The following is an 18,722-nucleotide window of genomic DNA, read 5'->3' on the forward strand; positions in this document are numbered from 1 at the left end:
GAGAGTCGGTGAGGAGAGGCCGAGGAACAACGTCAGCGGGAAGAGGACCGGGGAAGAGCGTCAGAGAGAAGAGGGCCGGGGAACAGCGTCGGCGGGAAGAGCGTCGGAGAGAAGAGGGCCGAGAAAGAGCGCCGGGGAAGAGCGTCGGAGAAGAGGGCCGTGGAAGAGAGTCGGAGAGAAGAGGGCCGTGGAAGAGAGTCGGAGAGAAGAGGGCCGTGGAAGAGAGTCGGAGAGAAGAGGGCCGTGGAAGAGAGTCGGAGAGAAGAGGGCCGGGGAAGAGAGTCGGAGAGAAGAGGGCCGGGGAAGAGAGTCGGAGAGAAGAGGGCCGGGGAAGAGAGTCGGAGAGAAGAGGGCCGGGGAAGAGAGTCGGAGAGAAGAGGGCCGGGGAAGAGAGTCGGAGAAGAGGGCCGGGGAAGAGAGTCGGAGAGAAGAGGGCCGGGGAAGAGAGTCGGAGAGAAGAGGGCCGAGAAAGAGCACCAGCGAGAAGAGGGCCGGGGAAGAAAGTCGGCGGGAAGAGGGCAGGGGAAGAGAGTCGGAGATAAGAGGGCCGAGAAAGAGCGCCGGGGAAGAGCGTCGGAGAAGAGGGCCGGGGAAGAGCGTCGGAGAGAAGAGGGCCGGGGAAGAGAGTCGGAGAGAAGAGGGCCGGGGAAGAGAGTCGGAGATAAGAGGGCCGAGAAAGAGCGCCGGGGAAGAGCGTCGGAGAAGAGGGCCGAGAAAGAGCACCGGCGAGAAGAGGGCCGGGGAAGAAAGTCGGCGGGAAGAGGGCAGGGGAAGAGCGTCGGCGGGAGGAGGGCCGGGGAAGAGAGTCGGCGGGAAGAGGGCCGGGGAAGAGAGTCGGAGAGAAGAGGGCCAAGAAAGAGCACCAGCGAGAAGAGGGCCGGGGAAGAGAGTCGGAGAGAAGAGGGCCGGGGAAGAGCGTCGGCGGGAAGAGGGCCGCGGAAGAGAGTTGGAGAGAAGAGGGCCGGGGAAGAGAGTCGGAGAGAAGAGGGCCGGGGAAGAGAGTCGGAGAGAAGAGGGCCGGGGAAGAGAGTCGGAGAGAAGAGGGCCGGGGAAGAGCGTCGGCGGGAAGAGGGCCGCGGAAGAGAGTTGGAGAGAAGAGGGCCGGGGAAGAGAGTCGGAGAGAAGAGGGCCGAGAAAGAGCACCAGCGAGAAGAGGGCCGGGGAACAGCGTCGGCGAGAAGAGGGCCGGGGAAGAGAGTCGGCGAGAAGAGGGCGAGGAACAACGTCGGCGGGAAGAGGGCCGGGGAAGAGCGTCGGCGGGAAGAGGGCCGGGGAAGAGTGTCGGTGAGAAGAGGGCCGTGGAAGAGCGTCGGTGAGAAGAGGGCCGTGGAAGAGCGTCGGAGAGAAGAGGGCCGGGGAAGAGAGTCGGAGAGAAGAGGGCCGAGAAAGAGCACCGGCGAGAAGAGGGCCGGGGAAGAAAGTCGGCGGGAAGAGGGCAGGGGAAGAGCGTCGGCGGGAAGAGGGCCGGGGAAGAGAGTCGGCGGGAAGAGGGCCGGGGAAGAGAGTCGGAGAGAAGAGGGCCGAGAAAGAGCGCCGGGGAAGAGCGTCGGAGAGAAGAGGGCCGGGGAAGAGAGTCGGAGAGAAGAGGGCCGGAGAAGAGGGCCGGGGAAGAGAGTCGGAGAGAAGAGGGCCGGGGAAGAGAGTCGGAGAGAAGAGGGCCGGGGAAGAGAGTCGGAGAGAAGAGGGCCGGGGAAGAGAGTCGGAGAGAAGAGGGCCGAGAAAGGGCACGAGCGAGAAGAGGGCCGGGGAAGAGAGTCGGAGAGAAGAGGGCCGGGGAAGAGCGTCGGCAGGAAGAGGGCCGGGGAAGAGAGTCGGAGAGAAGAGGGCCGGGGAAGAGAGTCGGAGAGAAGGGGGCCGGGGAAGAGAGTCGGAGAGAAGAGGGCCGGGGAAGAGAGTCGGAGAGAAGAGGGCCGGGGAAGAGAGTCGGCAAGAAGAGGGCCGGGGAAGAGAGTCGGCGAGAAGAGGGCCGGGGAAGAGAGTCGGCGAGAAGAGGGCCGGGGAAGAGAGTCGGCGAGAAGAGGGCCGGGGAAGAGAGTCGGCGAGAAGAGGGCCGGGGAAGAGAGTCGGCGAGAAGAGGGCCGGGGAAGAGAGTCGGCGAGAAGAGGGCCGGGGAAGAGAGTCGGCGAGAAGAGGGCCGGGGAAGAGAGTCGGCGAGAAGAGGGCCGGGGAAGAGAGTCGGCGAGAAGAGGGCCGGGGAAGAGAGTCGGCGAGAAGAGGGCCGGGGAAGAGAGTCGGCAAGAAGAGGGCCGGGGAAGAGAGTCGGCAAGAAGAGGCCGGGGGAAGAGCGTCGGCGGGAAGAGGGCCGGGGAAGAGAGTCGGCGAGAAGAGGGCCGGGGAAGAGCGTCGGCGAGAAGAGGGCCGGGGAAGAGAGTCGGCGAGAAGAGGGCCGGGGAAGAGAGTCGGCGAGAAGAGGCCGAGGAACAACGTCGGCGAGAAGAGGGCCGGGGAAGAGCGTCGGCGGGAAGAGGGTCGGGGAAGGGAGTCGGTGAGGAGAGGCCGAGGAACAACGTCAGCGGGAAGAGGGCCGGGGAAGAGCATCGGCGGGAAGAGGGCCGGGGAAGAGCGTCAGAGAGAAGAGGGCCGGGGAAGAGAGTCGGAGAGAAGAGGGCCGGGGAAGAGAGTCGGCGAGAAGAGGCCGAGGAACAACGTCGGCGAGAAGAGGGCCGGGGAAGAGCGTCGGCGGGAAGAGTGTCGGGGAAGAGAGTCGGTGAGGAGAGGCCGAGGAACAACGTCAGCGGGAAGAGGGCCGGGGAAGAGCATCGGCGGGAAGAGGGCCGGGGAAGAGCGTCAGAGAGAAGAGGGCCGAGAAAGAGCCCCGGGGAAGAGCGTTGGAGAGAAGAGGGCCGGGGAAGAGAGTCGGAGAGAAGAGGGCCGGGGAAGAGAGTCGGAGAGAAGAGGGCCGAGAAAGAGCACCGGCGAGAAGAGGGTCGGGGAAGAGAGTCGGCGAGAAGAGGCCAAGGAACAATGTCAGCGGGAAGAGGGCAGAGGAAGAGCGTCGGCGGGAAGAGGGCCGGGGAAGAGCATCGGCGGGAAGAGGGCCGGGGAAGAGAGTCGGAGAGAAGAGGGCCGAGAAAGAGCACCGGCAAGAAGAGCGGCGGGGAAGAGCGTCGGAGAGAAGAGGGCCGGGGAAGAGAGTCGGCGAGAAGAGGGCCGGGGAAGAGAGTCGGAGAGAAGAGGCCGAGGAACAACGTCGGAAGAGGGCCGGGGAAGAGCGTCGGCGGGAAGAGGGCTGGGGAAGAGTGTCGGTGAGAAGAGGGCCGTGGAAGAGCGTCGGTGAGAAGAGGGCCGGGGAAGAGCGTCAGTGAGAAGAGGGCCGGGGAAGAGTGTCGGGCCGGGGAAGAGAGTCGGGCCGGGGAAGAGAGTCGGGCCGGGGAAGAGAGTCGGGCCGGGGAAGAGCGTCGGCGAGAAGAGGGCCGGGGAAGAGCGTCGGTGAGAAGAGGGCCGGGGAAGAGAGTCGGCGAGAAGAGGGCCGGGGAAGAGCGTCAGCGAGAAGAGGGCCGGGGAAGAGAGTCGGTGAGAAGAGGGCCGGGGAAGAGAGTCCGCGAGAAGAGGCCGAGGAACAACGTCGGCGGGAAGAGGGCCGGGGAAGAGCGTCGGCGGGAAGAGGGCCGGGGAAGAGCGTCGGCGGTAAGAGGGCCGGGGAAGAGCGTCAGTGAGAAGAGGCCCGGGGAAGAGAGTCGGCGGGAAGAGGGCCAGGGAAGAGAGTCGGCGGGAAGAGGGCCGGGGAAGAGCGTCGGTGAGAAGAGGGCCGGGGAAGAGCGTCGGTGGGAAGAGGTCCGGGGAAGAGAATCGGCGAGAAGAGGCCCGGGGAAGAGAGTCGGCGAGAAGAGGGCCGGGAAAGAGAGTCAGTGGTAAGAGGGCTGTGAAACAGAGCCAGTGAGACTGATGCTGGACTTGAGATGATGAGGCCTGAGTGCTAAATTAGGGGCAGGCTTGAGGTTTAGGCCCATAGATTGATATTGTCCCAATTAAATTCAGATCATCCCTTTACAGCCAATAGAAACATTCATTGCAATATCGAGGGACTGATTTAGAACTCAAGACCCACAGGTGAAAGGCACCCGCCTAACCCACTTATGTCCCCCTGAAGGGGTTCTTAATGGTGCTTGTCACAAGCTGTGACTGGGTGTTGCATATCGCATGGTCTTACTTTCAACAGTTTCTAACCAGGGTCACAATCCCAAGCGACAAGCTGCTGAAGGGCCACTCGCAGCAATGTTTCAATTCCTTACCCCATAGAGAGTTGGGCAGAGGTCTGTACTCAACAGTGCCTGATGGCAAATCAAATGTAGCACCCTGGGTAGTTACCAAGGCACTTAATCACACTTGTATATGTGTAGTGCCTTTTCACATCACAATCTCTCAAAGTACAGACTGTTATGTTGGCACTTGCCCAAAGAAATGGATTGTAACAGGCACTACAAGGAGAGAGCTGGACAAATATTTGACACAGGAAATATTTGGGGGACATAACACATAGTGACTTATGATCTTTTCTGGACTTTAGGACCAGTTTGCTCGTCATGCGCATTCTGCATACTGCAGTCAACATAGAATAATAATTCCACACAATTAGACTGCACAGAAATCTCAAAGACAATGCTGTAAATTAACTTATATATGTACATAATAAAGGTCAATTCCAGAGAATGGGCTGGGAACTAGGGTTAGCTCTCAATTGTTCTGAACTGTAGCTTCGCAGACAATTCCTATGCAGCTTCTTAAGTGCTCAGGATAAAGTTCTGTGTCCAGCTGCACACATAAAAAGTAACCAGACACAGCTGGCTGCCTTAGGGAACCTGGCTTCAATCCTGATGCAACATGGTGAATCAGTCCCACAGACCAAAGATATTGTACTACCTCTCTGCAACATCCTATTTTAAAATAGTTAAAAGCGGAAATTAGATGCAGGAGGAATAAAATAAATAACATATATGAAACTGAATGAAGAAATGGTAAACCATTTAGTTCACAGCAAAGTCTCAGGTTCAACTCTGAGTGTGCTGGGTTAGCTGATCTCAGGCAGGGTGGCTGCAATCAGCCATAATTCTCATTCCTCATCAATAACCAGTGCCCACTGCAGAAAATAGTACCTGTGTGGAAAAGTGCTGAAGACTGAATTCAAACTTCATTGTGATGGCCTCGTTGCTGGAATAACTTTCCAGTATTCACTGGTTACACTCACTGATAAAGAATGGTCACTTGTGTAAGGTAGCAGAAGACAGGCAGCATCCATGACACTGTGCCCCATTGTGCACAGGTTTAGCATCATGAGAAGACAGGAGGGAAAACAGAGCGAGCAACACACAGCAAATTCCAGCTGTGAGGTTTACAGTTCCAAACCGTATGTCCGAGGAGCTGATTTGCACCAAAAACTCAAACATGGTTAAAAATGGCAAGCTGTGCCCAATGCAAAAAGCCAATCAGGTTGTTCACTAATTATCCACTTTTTTTCCAAATAAAAAGTATAATTGAAGAATTTAGTCTGAAAATTTAAATATTGTTATCCAAAATCTGGTGAACAAGCACGGAGATTGATCTCTTGGCACATGGACCACCATACTTCACTTGACAGTCCATGTAAATGCAACTGTAATAACCTGGACCCTGACCCACCAGCCAACATCAAGTTATCATTTCCAAGACTGTCACTGATTTCATCTTCTCTCCACAGCCTCCAATCTCATAGTCTCCCCCTTCTGAACAGCCTGCTTCTACCTGCCTCCCAAATCTGCAAAACAGATCTGCCCTGGTAGGCCCATCGTTTCAGCCTGTTCTTGCCCATGGCACTGTTTTCTTCCTATCTCAACTCTATTTTTTCTCTCCTTATCCAGTATTCCTACCTACGTTCATAACTTTTCCAATACTCTCCGTCACTTTAGCAGTCTCCAGTTTCCTGATCCTGACCATCTCCTTTTCACTACGGATGTCTTACACCTCCATCCCCAGGATGGCGTTAGGGCCCTCCACTTCTTCTTTGAACAGAAGTCCAAGTAGTTCCCATCTACCACCACCCTTCTCCACCTGCTTGAACCTGTTCTCATATTGAACAATTTCCCCTTTGACTCCATTCAATTCCTCCAAATAAAAGGTGTTGCTTAGGGAAGTCATATGGGTCCTAGCCAACTCTGCATTTTTGTGGTATTTCATTCTTTGTTCCAGTCCTACTTGGGTCCCTTCCATCACCTCTTTTTCCAGTACATTGATGACTATATTAGTGTTGTCTCGTACTCTCGCCGTGAACTGGAAAATTTCATTGACTTTTCTTCCAATTTTCACCCTTCCCTTCACACAGTCTATCTCCAACTCCTCCCTTCCCTTCCTTAAATTTTCTGTCTCCATTTCTGGGGATAGGTTATCGACCAATGTTCACTAAAAGCCCAAAGACTCCCACAGATACCTTGACGACACTTCCTCACACCCTGCATCCTGTAAGGACTCTATTCCATTCTCCCAGTTTTTGTGCCTCTATCACATCTGTTCTAAAGATGCCACCTTCCAAGCAACTTCCGGTATCTCTTCCATTTTCTCCAAAAAAGGACTCCGCTCCACCATGGTTGACAGGGCCCTCAAATGTGTCTGTTACATCTCCGTCAATTCTGCTCTCACCCTTTCCACTCTATCCCAGAACCACAATAGGGTTCCCCTTGACCTCACCTTCCACCCCACCAGCTTCCAACATTCAACGGATCATCCTCCGCCATCTCCACCATGATGCCACCACCAAGCACATCTTCCCTTCCTCTTTCAGCATTCTGAAGGGACCGTTCCCTCTGCAATGATTTCGGAGAGAGGCTCTGGGCTCAGTCTCAGTGAATGCACTCAGATGAATTCCAAAGTTGTCCCACATATATTGACAGGGTGGGGGAAGCAAGTCCTCCCATCACCTCAGTGGGATGCTACAATTATAGGAGAAAGCTCCAGAATGTATATCCAGGCATGGGGGAAGAACACAGGGAACCCTACAAGGCAGTGTACTGAATCTGGTTTGATTGAGAACAGTGTGGAATACTTTGTGACATTCAAGGAGCTGTGCAACAGCTAGCTGTTACCGTGTGTTAGATAATTAGTTGTAAATCGTGCACTGCAGACTCTGCCAAAAGGACTGGATCTTTGCGCACGACCAGCTGTTCAAGATTACATCTTCTCTGCCGCAGCACGTTGCTGGGCTGTCAGAGCCAGCTGGGCAGAGGGAGAGGTGATGCCAATGTTTATCCGCCTTTCTTTTCATTTAATGCAGGCCAAGACTGCACGAAGGCTCACTGGCGAATTCCCCTCCATCATCAGTCAGAGTTCACTCAAGACTTTGCCCATCTCTTTTGTTGTATTTCTACTTCCTCAGCACAATGAAATAAAGATTTCATGCCCTCAGCGATTACACAATCACCTGATTTACACAACATTCTTCCAGAGGAAAGAATGGCACAGCTAAGTGATAAAAAAAGAGAAATATTAAATGGAGAGGAAGTTTGAGATGCACAAGCCTCTTTTTCCCTCCCCCTCCCACATACCCCTCTCCAATAAACTGGGAAATGTATGTAATAAGAGCAAAGTACTGCGGATGCTGGAACTCTGAGATGAGAGCACAAAGTGCTGGAAATTCTCAGCAGGTCTGGCAGCATCTGTGTAGAGAGAAAGAGAGTTAATGTTTCAAGTCTGTGACCCTTCACGAAATGTTAACTGGGATATGTACATGTTAGATATGTAAATAAATCTTAAGTTCTCCCTTCTTTTACCTTAGTGCAATTCAGGACTACAGCTTGGCTCAGTCTCCCAGTGAATGAATCCCTTTCATGTTCTGTAGCTTAACTCCCAGCTACCATCACTACCACAGCAGCAGGTAAAAACACACGTGTGAATGTGACTATTGGTCGTTTATATACTTCTTGTCTTGGCTTTACTTCATAAAAACAAGAAGATCCGCTGTGGTGTTGCCTCCAGCGAGTTGCAGAACACAATTGAAGTTTGAGAGAGATATGGTCAGACACCGTGAATTAAGTGGACAGAGAGACTTAATTAGGTTCGGGGAAATTTAAGCATATCAGAAAACTGTGACAGATCCTTTTGTGCTATGAACATATATAAAGTATGATGCATGCTTACATAAGACTTATATCATACTCAATGCTGTGAAAGAACAAAGTCATATCAGGGTACAGACTCACTGAATTTTAAAGCCAGTCTTCAAGTTGATGAAGCCTCTAAAGAAATGAAGACAAATCTAAGTTTTATTACAAGTATCGAATATAACGGCCAAAAGGTAATGATGAGCCTATAGAAACCCTTAAAAAGACCTCAGTTAGACTATTACAGGAAGCATATTGAAGCTTAAGAGAGTGTGTAACAGGGATTCACTAAGGAAAACCTCATTCGTGATAATACAAATATGAAGATTTGAACAATGACAGCTTATTTCATTAGAATAATGCAGATTATGGGGCAATAAAATAGACATATTTAACATTGTGAAAGGATGGGAGAAAGTAGATAGAAGCAGATTGTTTCCAGTAGTTGAAGAGTCTAGAATGGGGAGCTATAGATAAAATAGTAAATGCAAGAGATTTAGAACAAAGAGCAGGAAAAACTTCTTTACACAATGAGTTGCGAGGCTGTTCAATTCATTCCAGAGTTAGTGATTGAGGAAAAAACTACATCAACGTTCCAGTTCAATTTGGACAGACCATGTCCACATGCAGCAAGACCTGAACAACATTCAGGCTTGGGCTGGTAAGTGCCAAGTAACATTCACACCACACAGGTGACAGGCAATGACTATCTCCAATGAGAGAGAGTCAACACCTCGCTTGATATTCAATGGCATTACCATCATCAAATCCCCCACCATCAACATCCTGGGGATTACCACTGACCAGAAACTGAACTGGAGCAGCCACATAAATACTGTGACTACAAGAGCAGGTCAGAGGCTGGGAATTTCTTTAGTGAGTGACTCACCTCCTGACTCCCCAAAGCCCGTTCACCATCTAAAAGGCACAAGTCAGGAATGTGATGGAATACTCTCCACTTGCCTGGATGAATGCAGGTCCAACAGCACTCGAAAAGCTCAACACCATCCAGGACAAAGCAACCTGCGTGATTGGCATCCCATCCACCAACTTAAGCATTCACTCCCTCCACCACAGGTGCACCATATCTATGGTGTGTACCATCTACAAGATGCACACAGGCTTCTTCCATATCACCTCCCAAACCTGTGATCTCTACCACCTAGAAGGACAAGGACAGCAGACATATGGAAACACGACCATCTGGTAGTCACACAGCACCCTGACTTGAAAATAATCACTATTCCTTCATTGTCGCTAGGTCAAAATCCCAGAACTTCCTTTCTAACATACAGTGGGTGTACCCACACCACATGAAATGCAGCAGCTCAGCAGCTCCTTCTTGAGGGCAATCAGGGATGGACAAAAAGGTGCTGGCCTTGTCAGCAACACCCACATCCCATGAATGATTTTTAAAAATGAAGGAGACGGGGATAGAGAGACTGGGAAACAGTGTGGGTAAATAGGATTATTTGCTCACATAAGAACATACGAATTAGGAGTAAGAGTAGGCCACTCGGTCCCTCGGGCCTGCTCCGCCATTCAACAAGATCATGGCTGATCTGATTGTAACCTTAACTCCACAATCCCACCTACCCCCAATAACCTTTCACCCCCTTGCTTATCCAGAATCTATCTACCTCTGCCTTAAAAATATTCAAAGACTTTGCTTCCACCGCCTTTTGAGGAAGAGAGTGCCAAAGACTCACGACCCTCTGAGAGAAAAACATTTCTTCTCATCTCTGTCTTAAATGGGCGACCCCTTATTTTTAAATAGTGACCCCTAGTTCTAGATTCTCCCACAAGAGGAAAAATCCTTTCCACATCCACCCTGTCAAGACCCCTCAGGATCTTATATGTTTCAATCAAGTCACCTCTTACTCTTCTAAATTCCAGCGGATACAAGCCTAGACTGGCCAACCTTTCCTCATAAGACAACCTGCCCATTCCAGGTATTAGTCTAGTAGAAAAAAGAGCAGACTACAGCAGATGCTGGAACTCTGAAATGAGAACAGAAAGTGCTGGAAATACTCAGCAGGTCTGGCAGCATCTGTGTAGAGAGAAAGAGTTAATATTTCAGGTCTCTGACCCTTCATCGGAACTAGCAAAAGTTAGAAATGTAACAGTCTTTGAGCAAGTGTAGGGGGGTGGGGGTGGAGAACAACAAGGGAGGAAGGACTGTGATAGGATGGAGAAGGGAGAGATTAAATGACAGAGATGTCATGGAACAGAATGCAAATGGAGTGCTAAATAATTGTAGCAAAAGACAAAGCATTGAGTCCAGAGGGAATGCTAATGGCAGAATAATGAACAGTTCGGTACAAAGGCAAAAACATGAAAAATAAGTTTAAGACTTAAGTTGTGGTCAAATCTGCTGACAAGGGTGGTGCTGTTGTTGTCTGGCGCACCGACCTCTACTTTGCAGATGCTGAGCACCAACTCTCAGACACTTCTTCCTACCTCCACCTGGACCATGACCCCAACACCGAACATCAAGCCACTGTCTCCGGGACTGTCACTGGCCTCATCTCCTCTGGAGATCTTCCCTGTACAACTTCCCAACTCATAGTCCCGCAACCCCAGACAGCCTGTTTCTATCTTCTTCCCAAAATCCACAAACAGGACTGTACCAGTAGACCCATCGTTTCAGCCTGTTCCTGCCCCACTGAACTTAATTCCTCCTATCTTGATTCTAATTTTTCTTCCTTTGTCCCATCTCTTTCAATCGACATCCATGACTCTTCTGACGTCCTATGTCACTATGACAGTTTCCAGTTTCCTGGCCCTAACCGCCTCCTCTTTGCTATGGACGTCCAATCTCTCTACACCTCCATCCCTCACCAAGATGGTCTGAGGGCTGGCCACTTTTTCCTTAAACAGAGGCCCAATCAGTCTCCATCCACCACCACCCTCCTCTGCCTGGCTGAACTTGTTCTCACATTAAACAACATCTCCTTCAACTCCTCTCACTTCCTCCAAATAAAAGGTGTTGCTACGGGTACCAGTATGGGTCCTAGTTATGCCTGTCATTTTGTGGGGTGTGTCGACCATTCCTTGTTCCAGTTCTACTCAGGCCCCCTCCCCTAATTCTTATTCCAGTACATTGATGACTGTATCAGTGCTGCTTCCTGCTCTCGCCCCGAACTGGAAAATTTAATCAATTTTGCTTCCAATTTCCACCCTTCTCTCACCTTTACATGGTCCATCTCTGACACTTCCCTTCCTTTCCTCGACTTCTCTGTCTCCATCTCTGGGGATAGGCTGTCTACTAATATTCATTATAAGCCCACCGACTTCCACGGCTACCTCGACTACACTTCCTGACACCCCGTTTCCTGTAATGATTCCATTCCATTCTCCCAGTTTCTCCGTCTCCAACACATCTGTTCTGATGATGCAAACTTCCACAACATCACTTCTGATATGTCTTCCTTTTTCCTCAACCGAGGATTCCACTGCACTTGGTTGACAGGGCCCTCACCGTGTCCGACCCATTTCCCGCACTTCTGCCCTCATCCCTTCCCCTCCCTCCCAGAAGTGCGACAGGTTTCCCCTTGTCCTGACTTTCCACCCCACAACCCTCCACATCCAAAGGATCATCCTCTGCCTTTTCTGCCACCTCCAGCATGATGCCACCATCAAACATATCTGCCCCTCCCCTCCCGTTAGCATTCCAGAGGGACCATTCCCTCCATGACACACTGGTCCAGTCCTCCATCGCCCCCGACACCTCATCCCTATCCCATGGCACCTCCCCATGCAATCGCAGGTGGTGTAATACCTGCCCTTTTACCTCCTCTCTCCTCACCATCCAAGGCCCCAAACACTCCTTTCAGGTGAAGCAGCGATTTACTTGTATTTCTTTCAATTTAGTATACTGTATTCGCTGCTCACAATGTGGTCTCCTCTATATTGGTGAGACCAAATGCAGATTGGGTGACCGCTTTGCGGAACACCTCTGCTTGGCCCGCAAGTATGATCTCAAGCTTCCGATTGCTTGCCATTTTAATTTACCATCTTGTTCTCATGCCCACATTTCTGTCTTCGGCCTGCTGCAGTGTTCCAGTGAAACTGAACGAAAGCTCAAGGAACAGAAACTTGTCTTCCGATTAGGTACTTTGCAGCCTTCCGGACTCAACATTGAGTTCGATAATTTCAGACCATGAGCCCCATTATTTTCTTATCTATTTAAAAAAAAATCTTTTTTATGTATAAATTTTCTTTTCTTAATGATTTATCTTTTAACCATGTGCTAGTCTTAAACTTATTTTTCATGTTTTTGCTTTCATTATATGTTCATTATTCTGCCATTAGCACTCTCTCTCTGGATTCATGCTTTGTCTTTTGCGACAACTACTTCGCACTCCATTTGCATTCTGTTTCATGACATCTCTGTCATTTGATCTCTACCTCCTCTGTCCTATCACAGTCCTTCCTTCTTCTTGTTTCCTCCCCCCCACCCCCCTTTCACTTGCTCAAAGACTGTGACATTTCTAACTTTTGCCAGTTCTGATGAAGGGTCAGAGACCTGAAATATTATCTCTATTTCTCTCTGCACAGATGTTGCCAGACCTGTTGAGTATTTCCGGCACTTTCTGTTCTCATTTCATTACTTTAGTGAACCTTCTCGGAATTGCTTCCAACGCATCTGCATCCTTTATTAAATAAGGAGACCAATACTGTACATAATACTCCACATGTAATCTTACCAATGCCCTGTATAACTGAAGTATAATATTTCCGAATTACTTGCTGTACCTGTATACTAACATTTTGCAATTCATGCACGAGGACACCCAGATCCCTCTGCATCAATCTCTCACCATTTAGATAATATGCTCCTTTTTTATTCTTCCTGCCAAAATGGACAACATCACATTTTCCCCACATTATACTCTATTCGCCAGATCTTTGCCCACTCACTTAGCCTATCTATATCGCTTTGGAGCCTCCTTATGTCCTCTTCACAAGTTACTTTCCTACCTATTTTTGTGTCATCAGCAAATTTAGCAATCATACCTTCGGTCCCTTCATCCAAGTCATTTATATAAATTGTAAAAGTTGAGGCCCCAGCACAGATCTCTGTGGCACACCACTCGTTACATCTTGCCAACCAGAAAATGACCCATTTATGCCTATTCTCTGTTTCTTGTTAGTTAGCCAATCTGCTATCCATGCCAATATGTTACCCCTTACACAATGAGATTTTATTTTGTGCAATAACGTTTGATGATAGATAAGGAAGATAAGGCAGAAGCATTTGTAACAATCTTCAGCCAAAAGTGCCGAGTTGATGATCTATCTCGGCCTCCTCCTGAAGTCCCCAGCATCACAGATGCCACACTTTTGCCAATTCAATTCACTCCGCGTAATATCAACAAACAACTGAAGGCACTGGATACTGCAAAGGCTATGGGCCCTGACAATATTCCGGCAATAGTACTGAAAACCTGTGCTCCAAAACTAGCCACGCCCCTAGCCAAGCTGTTCCAGTACAGCTACAACACTGGCATCTACCCGGCAATGTGCAAAATTGGCCAGGTATGTCCTGTACACAAAAAGCAGGACACGTCCAACCCAGTCAATTACTGCCCCATCAGTCTACTCTCAATCATCAGTAAAGTGATGGAAGGAATCATTGACAATGCTATCAAGCAGCACTTGCTCAGTAATAACCTGCTCAGTGATGCTCAGTTTGGGTTCTGCCAGGGCCACTCAGCTCCTGACCTCATTACAGCCTTGGTTCAAACATGGACAAAAAGAGCTGAACTCAAGAGGTGAGGTGAGAGTGACTGCCCTTGACATCAAGGCAGAATTTGACCGAGTATGGCACCAATGAGCACTAGCAAAACTGGAGTCAATGGGAATCAGGGGGGAAACTCTCTGCTGGTTGGAGTCATACCTAGCACAAAGGAAGATGGTTGTGGTTGTTGGAGGTCAATCATCTGAGCTCCAGGACATCACTGCAGGAGTTCCTCAGGCTAGTGTCCTAGGCCCAACCATCTTCAGCTGCTTCATCAATAACCTTCCTTCAATCATAAGGTCAGAAGTGGGGATGTTCGCTGATGATTGCACAATGTTCAGCACCATTCGCGACTCCTCAGATACTGAAGCAGACGATGTAGAAATGCAGCAAGACCTGGACAATATCCAGGCTTGGGCTGATAACGGGCAAATAACATTCGCGCCACACAAGTGCCAGGCAATGACCATCTCCAACAAGAGAGAATCTAACCATCTCCCTTTGACATTCAATGGCACTACCATCACTGAATCCCCCATTATCAACATCCTAGGGGCTACCATTGACCAGAAACTGAACTGGAGTAGCCATATAAATACTGTGGCTACAAGAGCAGGTCAGAGGCTAGGAATCCTGTGGCGAGTAACTCACCTCCTGACTCCCCAAAGACTGTCCACCATCTACAAGGCACAAATCAGGAGTGTGATGGAATACTCTCCACTTGCCTGGATGGGTGCAGCTCCAACAACACTCAAGAAGCTCAACACCACCCAGGACAAAGCAGCCCACTTGATTGTTTGTGGATGGGGTGCCATTCACTCACTCCACCACCGATGTACAGAGGCAGCAGTGTGCACCATCTACAAGATACACTGCAGCATTGCATCAAGGCTCCTTCGACAGCACCTTCCAAACCCACGACCTCTACCAACCAGAAGGACAAGGGCAGCAAATGCAAGGGAACACCACCACCTGGAAGTTCCCCTCCAAGTCACACACCATCCTGACTTGGAACTATATCGCCGTTCCTTCACCGTCGTTGGGTCAAAATCCTGGAACTCCCTTCCTAACAACACTGTGTGTATACCTGCCTCACATGGACTGCAGCAGTTCAAGAAGGCAGCTCACCACCACCTTCTCAAGGGCAATTAGGGATAGGCAATAAATGCTGGCCTAGCCAGCGACGCCCACATCCCTTGAATGAATAAAAAATGTAGCACCTTATCAAATGCCTTTTGGAAATTTAAGTACAGTACATCCACCTGTTCCCTTTTAGCCACTGCACATGTTACTTCTACAAAGAATTCCAATAAATTGGTTGACACGATTTCTCTTTCCCAAAACCATGTTGACTCTGCCTGATTACCTTGAATTTTTCTAACTGCCCTACTATAACATCTTTAATAATAGCTTCTAACATTTTCCCTTTGACAGATGTTAAGCTAACTGACCTGTAGTTTCCTGCTTGCTGTCTCCCTCCCTTTTTAAATACATTCGCTATTTTCCAATCTAATGAAACCTTCCCAGAATCTAGGGAATTTTGGAAAATTAAAATCAACGCATCAACTATATCACTAACCACTTCTTTTAAGACCCTAGGATGAAGTCCATCAGGGCCTTGTCAGCCCGCAGCTCCAACAATTTGCTCAGTACCACTTCCCTGGTGATTGTAATTGTCTTGGGTTCCTCCCTCCCTTCCATTTCCTGATTTACAGCTATTGATGGGATGTTACTTGTATCCGCTATAGTGAAGACCAATGTAAAATACCTGCTCAATTCATCTCCCACCTCCTTATTTTCCATTATTAATTCCACAGACTCATTCTCTTTGGGACCAACGCTCACTTTGTTAACTTTTCTTTTTTAAATATCTATCGAAACTCTTACTATCTGTCTTTATATTCCTGGCCAGCTTTCTCTCGCACCTTAATTTTTCCCTCCTTATTAATATTCTTGTTATTCTTTGTTTTTTTTAAATATTCTGTCCAATCTTCTGACCTGCCACTCATCTTTGCACAATTATATGCGTTTTCTTTAAGTTTGATACTATCTTTAATTTTTTTTAGTTAACCACAGATGGTGGGTCCTCCCCTGGAATTTTTCTCTCTTGTTGGAATGTATTTATTCTGTGTATTCTGAAATATCCCCTTAAATGTCTGCCATTGCACCTCTATTGAGGGACCCCTTAACCTAATTTGCCATTTACTTTTGCTAGCTCTGCTTTCATGCCCTCATAATTGCCCTTATTTAAGTTTACAATAATAGTCTTTGACTCACTCTTCTCTCCCTCAAACTGAATGCAAAATTCAATCATATTATGATCACTGCTGCCTAGGGGCGCCTTCACTATGAGGTCATCAATTAATCCTATCTCGTTGCACAATACCAGGTCTGGTATAGCCTGCTCTCTGGTTGGCTCCAGAATGTGCTATTCTAAGAAACTATCTCAAAAACATTCTGTGAACTCCTCATCTAGGCTACCTTTGCCCATCTGATTCTTCCAGTCTATATGTAGATTCAAATCCCCCGTGATTATCACTGTACCTTGCTGACAAGCTCCCATTATTTCCTCCTTTTCTACCCCATCCTACCATGTGGTTATTGTTAGGGGACCTGTACACCACTTCCACAAGTGACTTCTTGCCATTATCATTTCTCATCTCTAACTAAACCGCTTCTATATTCTGGTTTCCTGAACTTAAGTCATCCCTCTCTATTATGCTAATGTCATCATTAATTAACAGAACCACAGCTCCATCTTTTCCTAGCTTCCTGTCCTTCCTAAATGTCATGTACCCTTCAATATTCAGCTTCCAATCTACATCATCCTGCAGCCATGTCTCTGTAATGGCTATCAGACATAGAGGATAAACACTGACATTGCCTAGCTGGGCCTAATGGCCTGTTTCATTGTTGTAATTTCTGTGTAAATACTAATACTAATACACAGATTTGTTTCAAATATTGGACTGTTACAGTACCTGGAATAGTTGTTTCAAAGAGAAAAGTGATCTTCTTAAATCAGGGCCTGTAGAGTTGTACAGCTTTTCTGTGAATGAAATTAATAAATGTTAATATATAGCAATAAATAGCTTTATAATTCTGAAGCATAATTAAGTCATAAAATCAAAAGGAGGTTGCAAATTGAAAAAAAAAGTAACCACCCCTCCCCCACCAAAGAGAGTCACCCAAGTGTTGCAATTGTTACAAGCCTACATCAGAAAATACAACCAGACTAAGTGGTGGTCATGGCAGTGTTTTCAATAACAGACTCCATGAGAAACAACTATGAGAAACACCCTGCTCTGCTCCCTAAATTGCTGTCACTGCCATTCCTGACTCTGAGATTGAACTCTGCTACATGCTGCAGGTGGGTGGGAATTCCTGATCTCATGAGCAGCGGCATTGGATTCACTGGAGCAGCAGGTATATTGGATAGAAAACAGGAGGGCCAGCAACAGGCAAGGCCGGCTCCATGAATTGCTGGGGGGGTGGGGGGGGGGGGTGGCAGGGAGGGGTGAAGAATGCCTGCATAATATTTAAAGGAGTTACAATATACCTTTTTAAATAAGATTTATAGAAATCAAACATTATGTGTGCAAATTTATTAACAGCTCCAGACTAAGCAATTGTTTGGATTGCTACTGTACAGTGACACAGCCAAGAGCCACTGCACAATTAATTTTTGTTGGATGCATTTCAGTTATGTGAATTTTTATGCACACTCCCCTCAATGCACAGCGCAGGCCAACAGGAATGCACAATTTCTTATGTTCTGAAATAAATTTTTTTTAAAAACGACACCATTGTGATGATTTGCATCCCAGTAATTACAAGCTAAAATTTCTTTCACATCCAGTATATTTAAACAACACATGCTTCACTGTACTAGTGGTTTCCTCAAAAAGAAAGAATGGTTTAAAGTAGAGGCGTCCAAACAATAGCCTTGGGCTCTTTGTGACTCAAGAAGCCCGTAGCACCATGAGTACTGGCAGTGTGGTTCTGTTTCCACTTTTATGATTAATGAAAGGTCATTGTCCTGAACTGCTAAACCCGGTTTATCTCAGATGCTGTCTGAACTGCTGACAGGTGAATTTCAAGAAGCTGTTTCAGAAAGTTTGGAAAGGGCGGTCCTCAGGTGCTGGAAAAACCCTAAATTAGCAGCTTAAAATAAATGCACTTTAATGGGAACCTGGAATTAAACTTTAGATGCTGCCCACAAAGCCCCATAGTTTGCATCCATGTGACACGCAAAGCTGTAAAGGTTGTGCAATCTATGGGAAAAAATGAGCGGCCCACTTCAGATCATTAAGTTATAAGAAGTTGCTGTAGATCACAGAATCTCCACCACGAGAAGCATTCATCTGGTCCATCAGTCCCATGCCAGTGCTTGTTCCACATTGGAGCGATTTAATCTGATTTTCATACTCTTTACCCACGATTGATTTCACAGGATCAATTAATATTTAGACTGAACAACATTGGCAGCCTTTTGAACCTTGAGCTGAGATCATGTCCCATTTCCAGGCCAATTCCAAGAATCTTTTCTGTCCTCTCTGGAACTATCATCCTGTCCTTCATTCAATGCTGCTGAAATCCTAACCCATAACGTCGTCACCTCAAAGACTGATTTCTCCAATACTCTCATAAGCCTCCAATTAAACCTCCAACTCTTAAACTTCACTCAGCTCTACTGACTCCATATACCTCCCAGAATCAATGCATCATCTTCTACTTCAAATCCCTTCAACAGTCTCCTTCTACACGAGCCAAATTATCCTCCCTAACCATCACATTTCCAAACCTCAGGTACCAAATTACTGCCGATTACTTCCATTGCTGTTGTGTCCTTCTGGAGTTCTCTCCCAAAATATTTGTCTTTGCCACCTCCCTGTCCATCTTCAAAAGTTTCC

The 18,722-nt window shown here is 48.2% G+C and overlaps 1 protein-coding gene across 5 annotated transcripts in view; it reads right to left on the reverse strand.

Moving 5' to 3' along the window:
- fhod1 (formin homology 2 domain containing 1) overlaps nt 1-18,722 on the reverse strand; it is a 386,223-nt gene that overhangs the window by 187,882 nt on the left and 179,619 nt on the right. For all 5 annotated transcript variants that reach the window (XM_068049567.1, XM_068049568.1, XM_068049569.1 and 2 more), the window contains one exon: nt 16,791-16,858. In XM_068049567.1, coding sequence (XP_067905668.1) covers nt 16,791-16,858 — 68 coding nt within the window. The remainder of the gene's footprint in view (nt 1-16,790; nt 16,859-18,722) is intronic.

The sequence above is a fragment of the Heterodontus francisci genome, chromosome 17, assembly GCF_036365525.1.
Source record: "Heterodontus francisci isolate sHetFra1 chromosome 17, sHetFra1.hap1, whole genome shotgun sequence".
NCBI lineage: Eukaryota > Metazoa > Chordata > Chondrichthyes > Heterodontiformes > Heterodontidae > Heterodontus > Heterodontus francisci.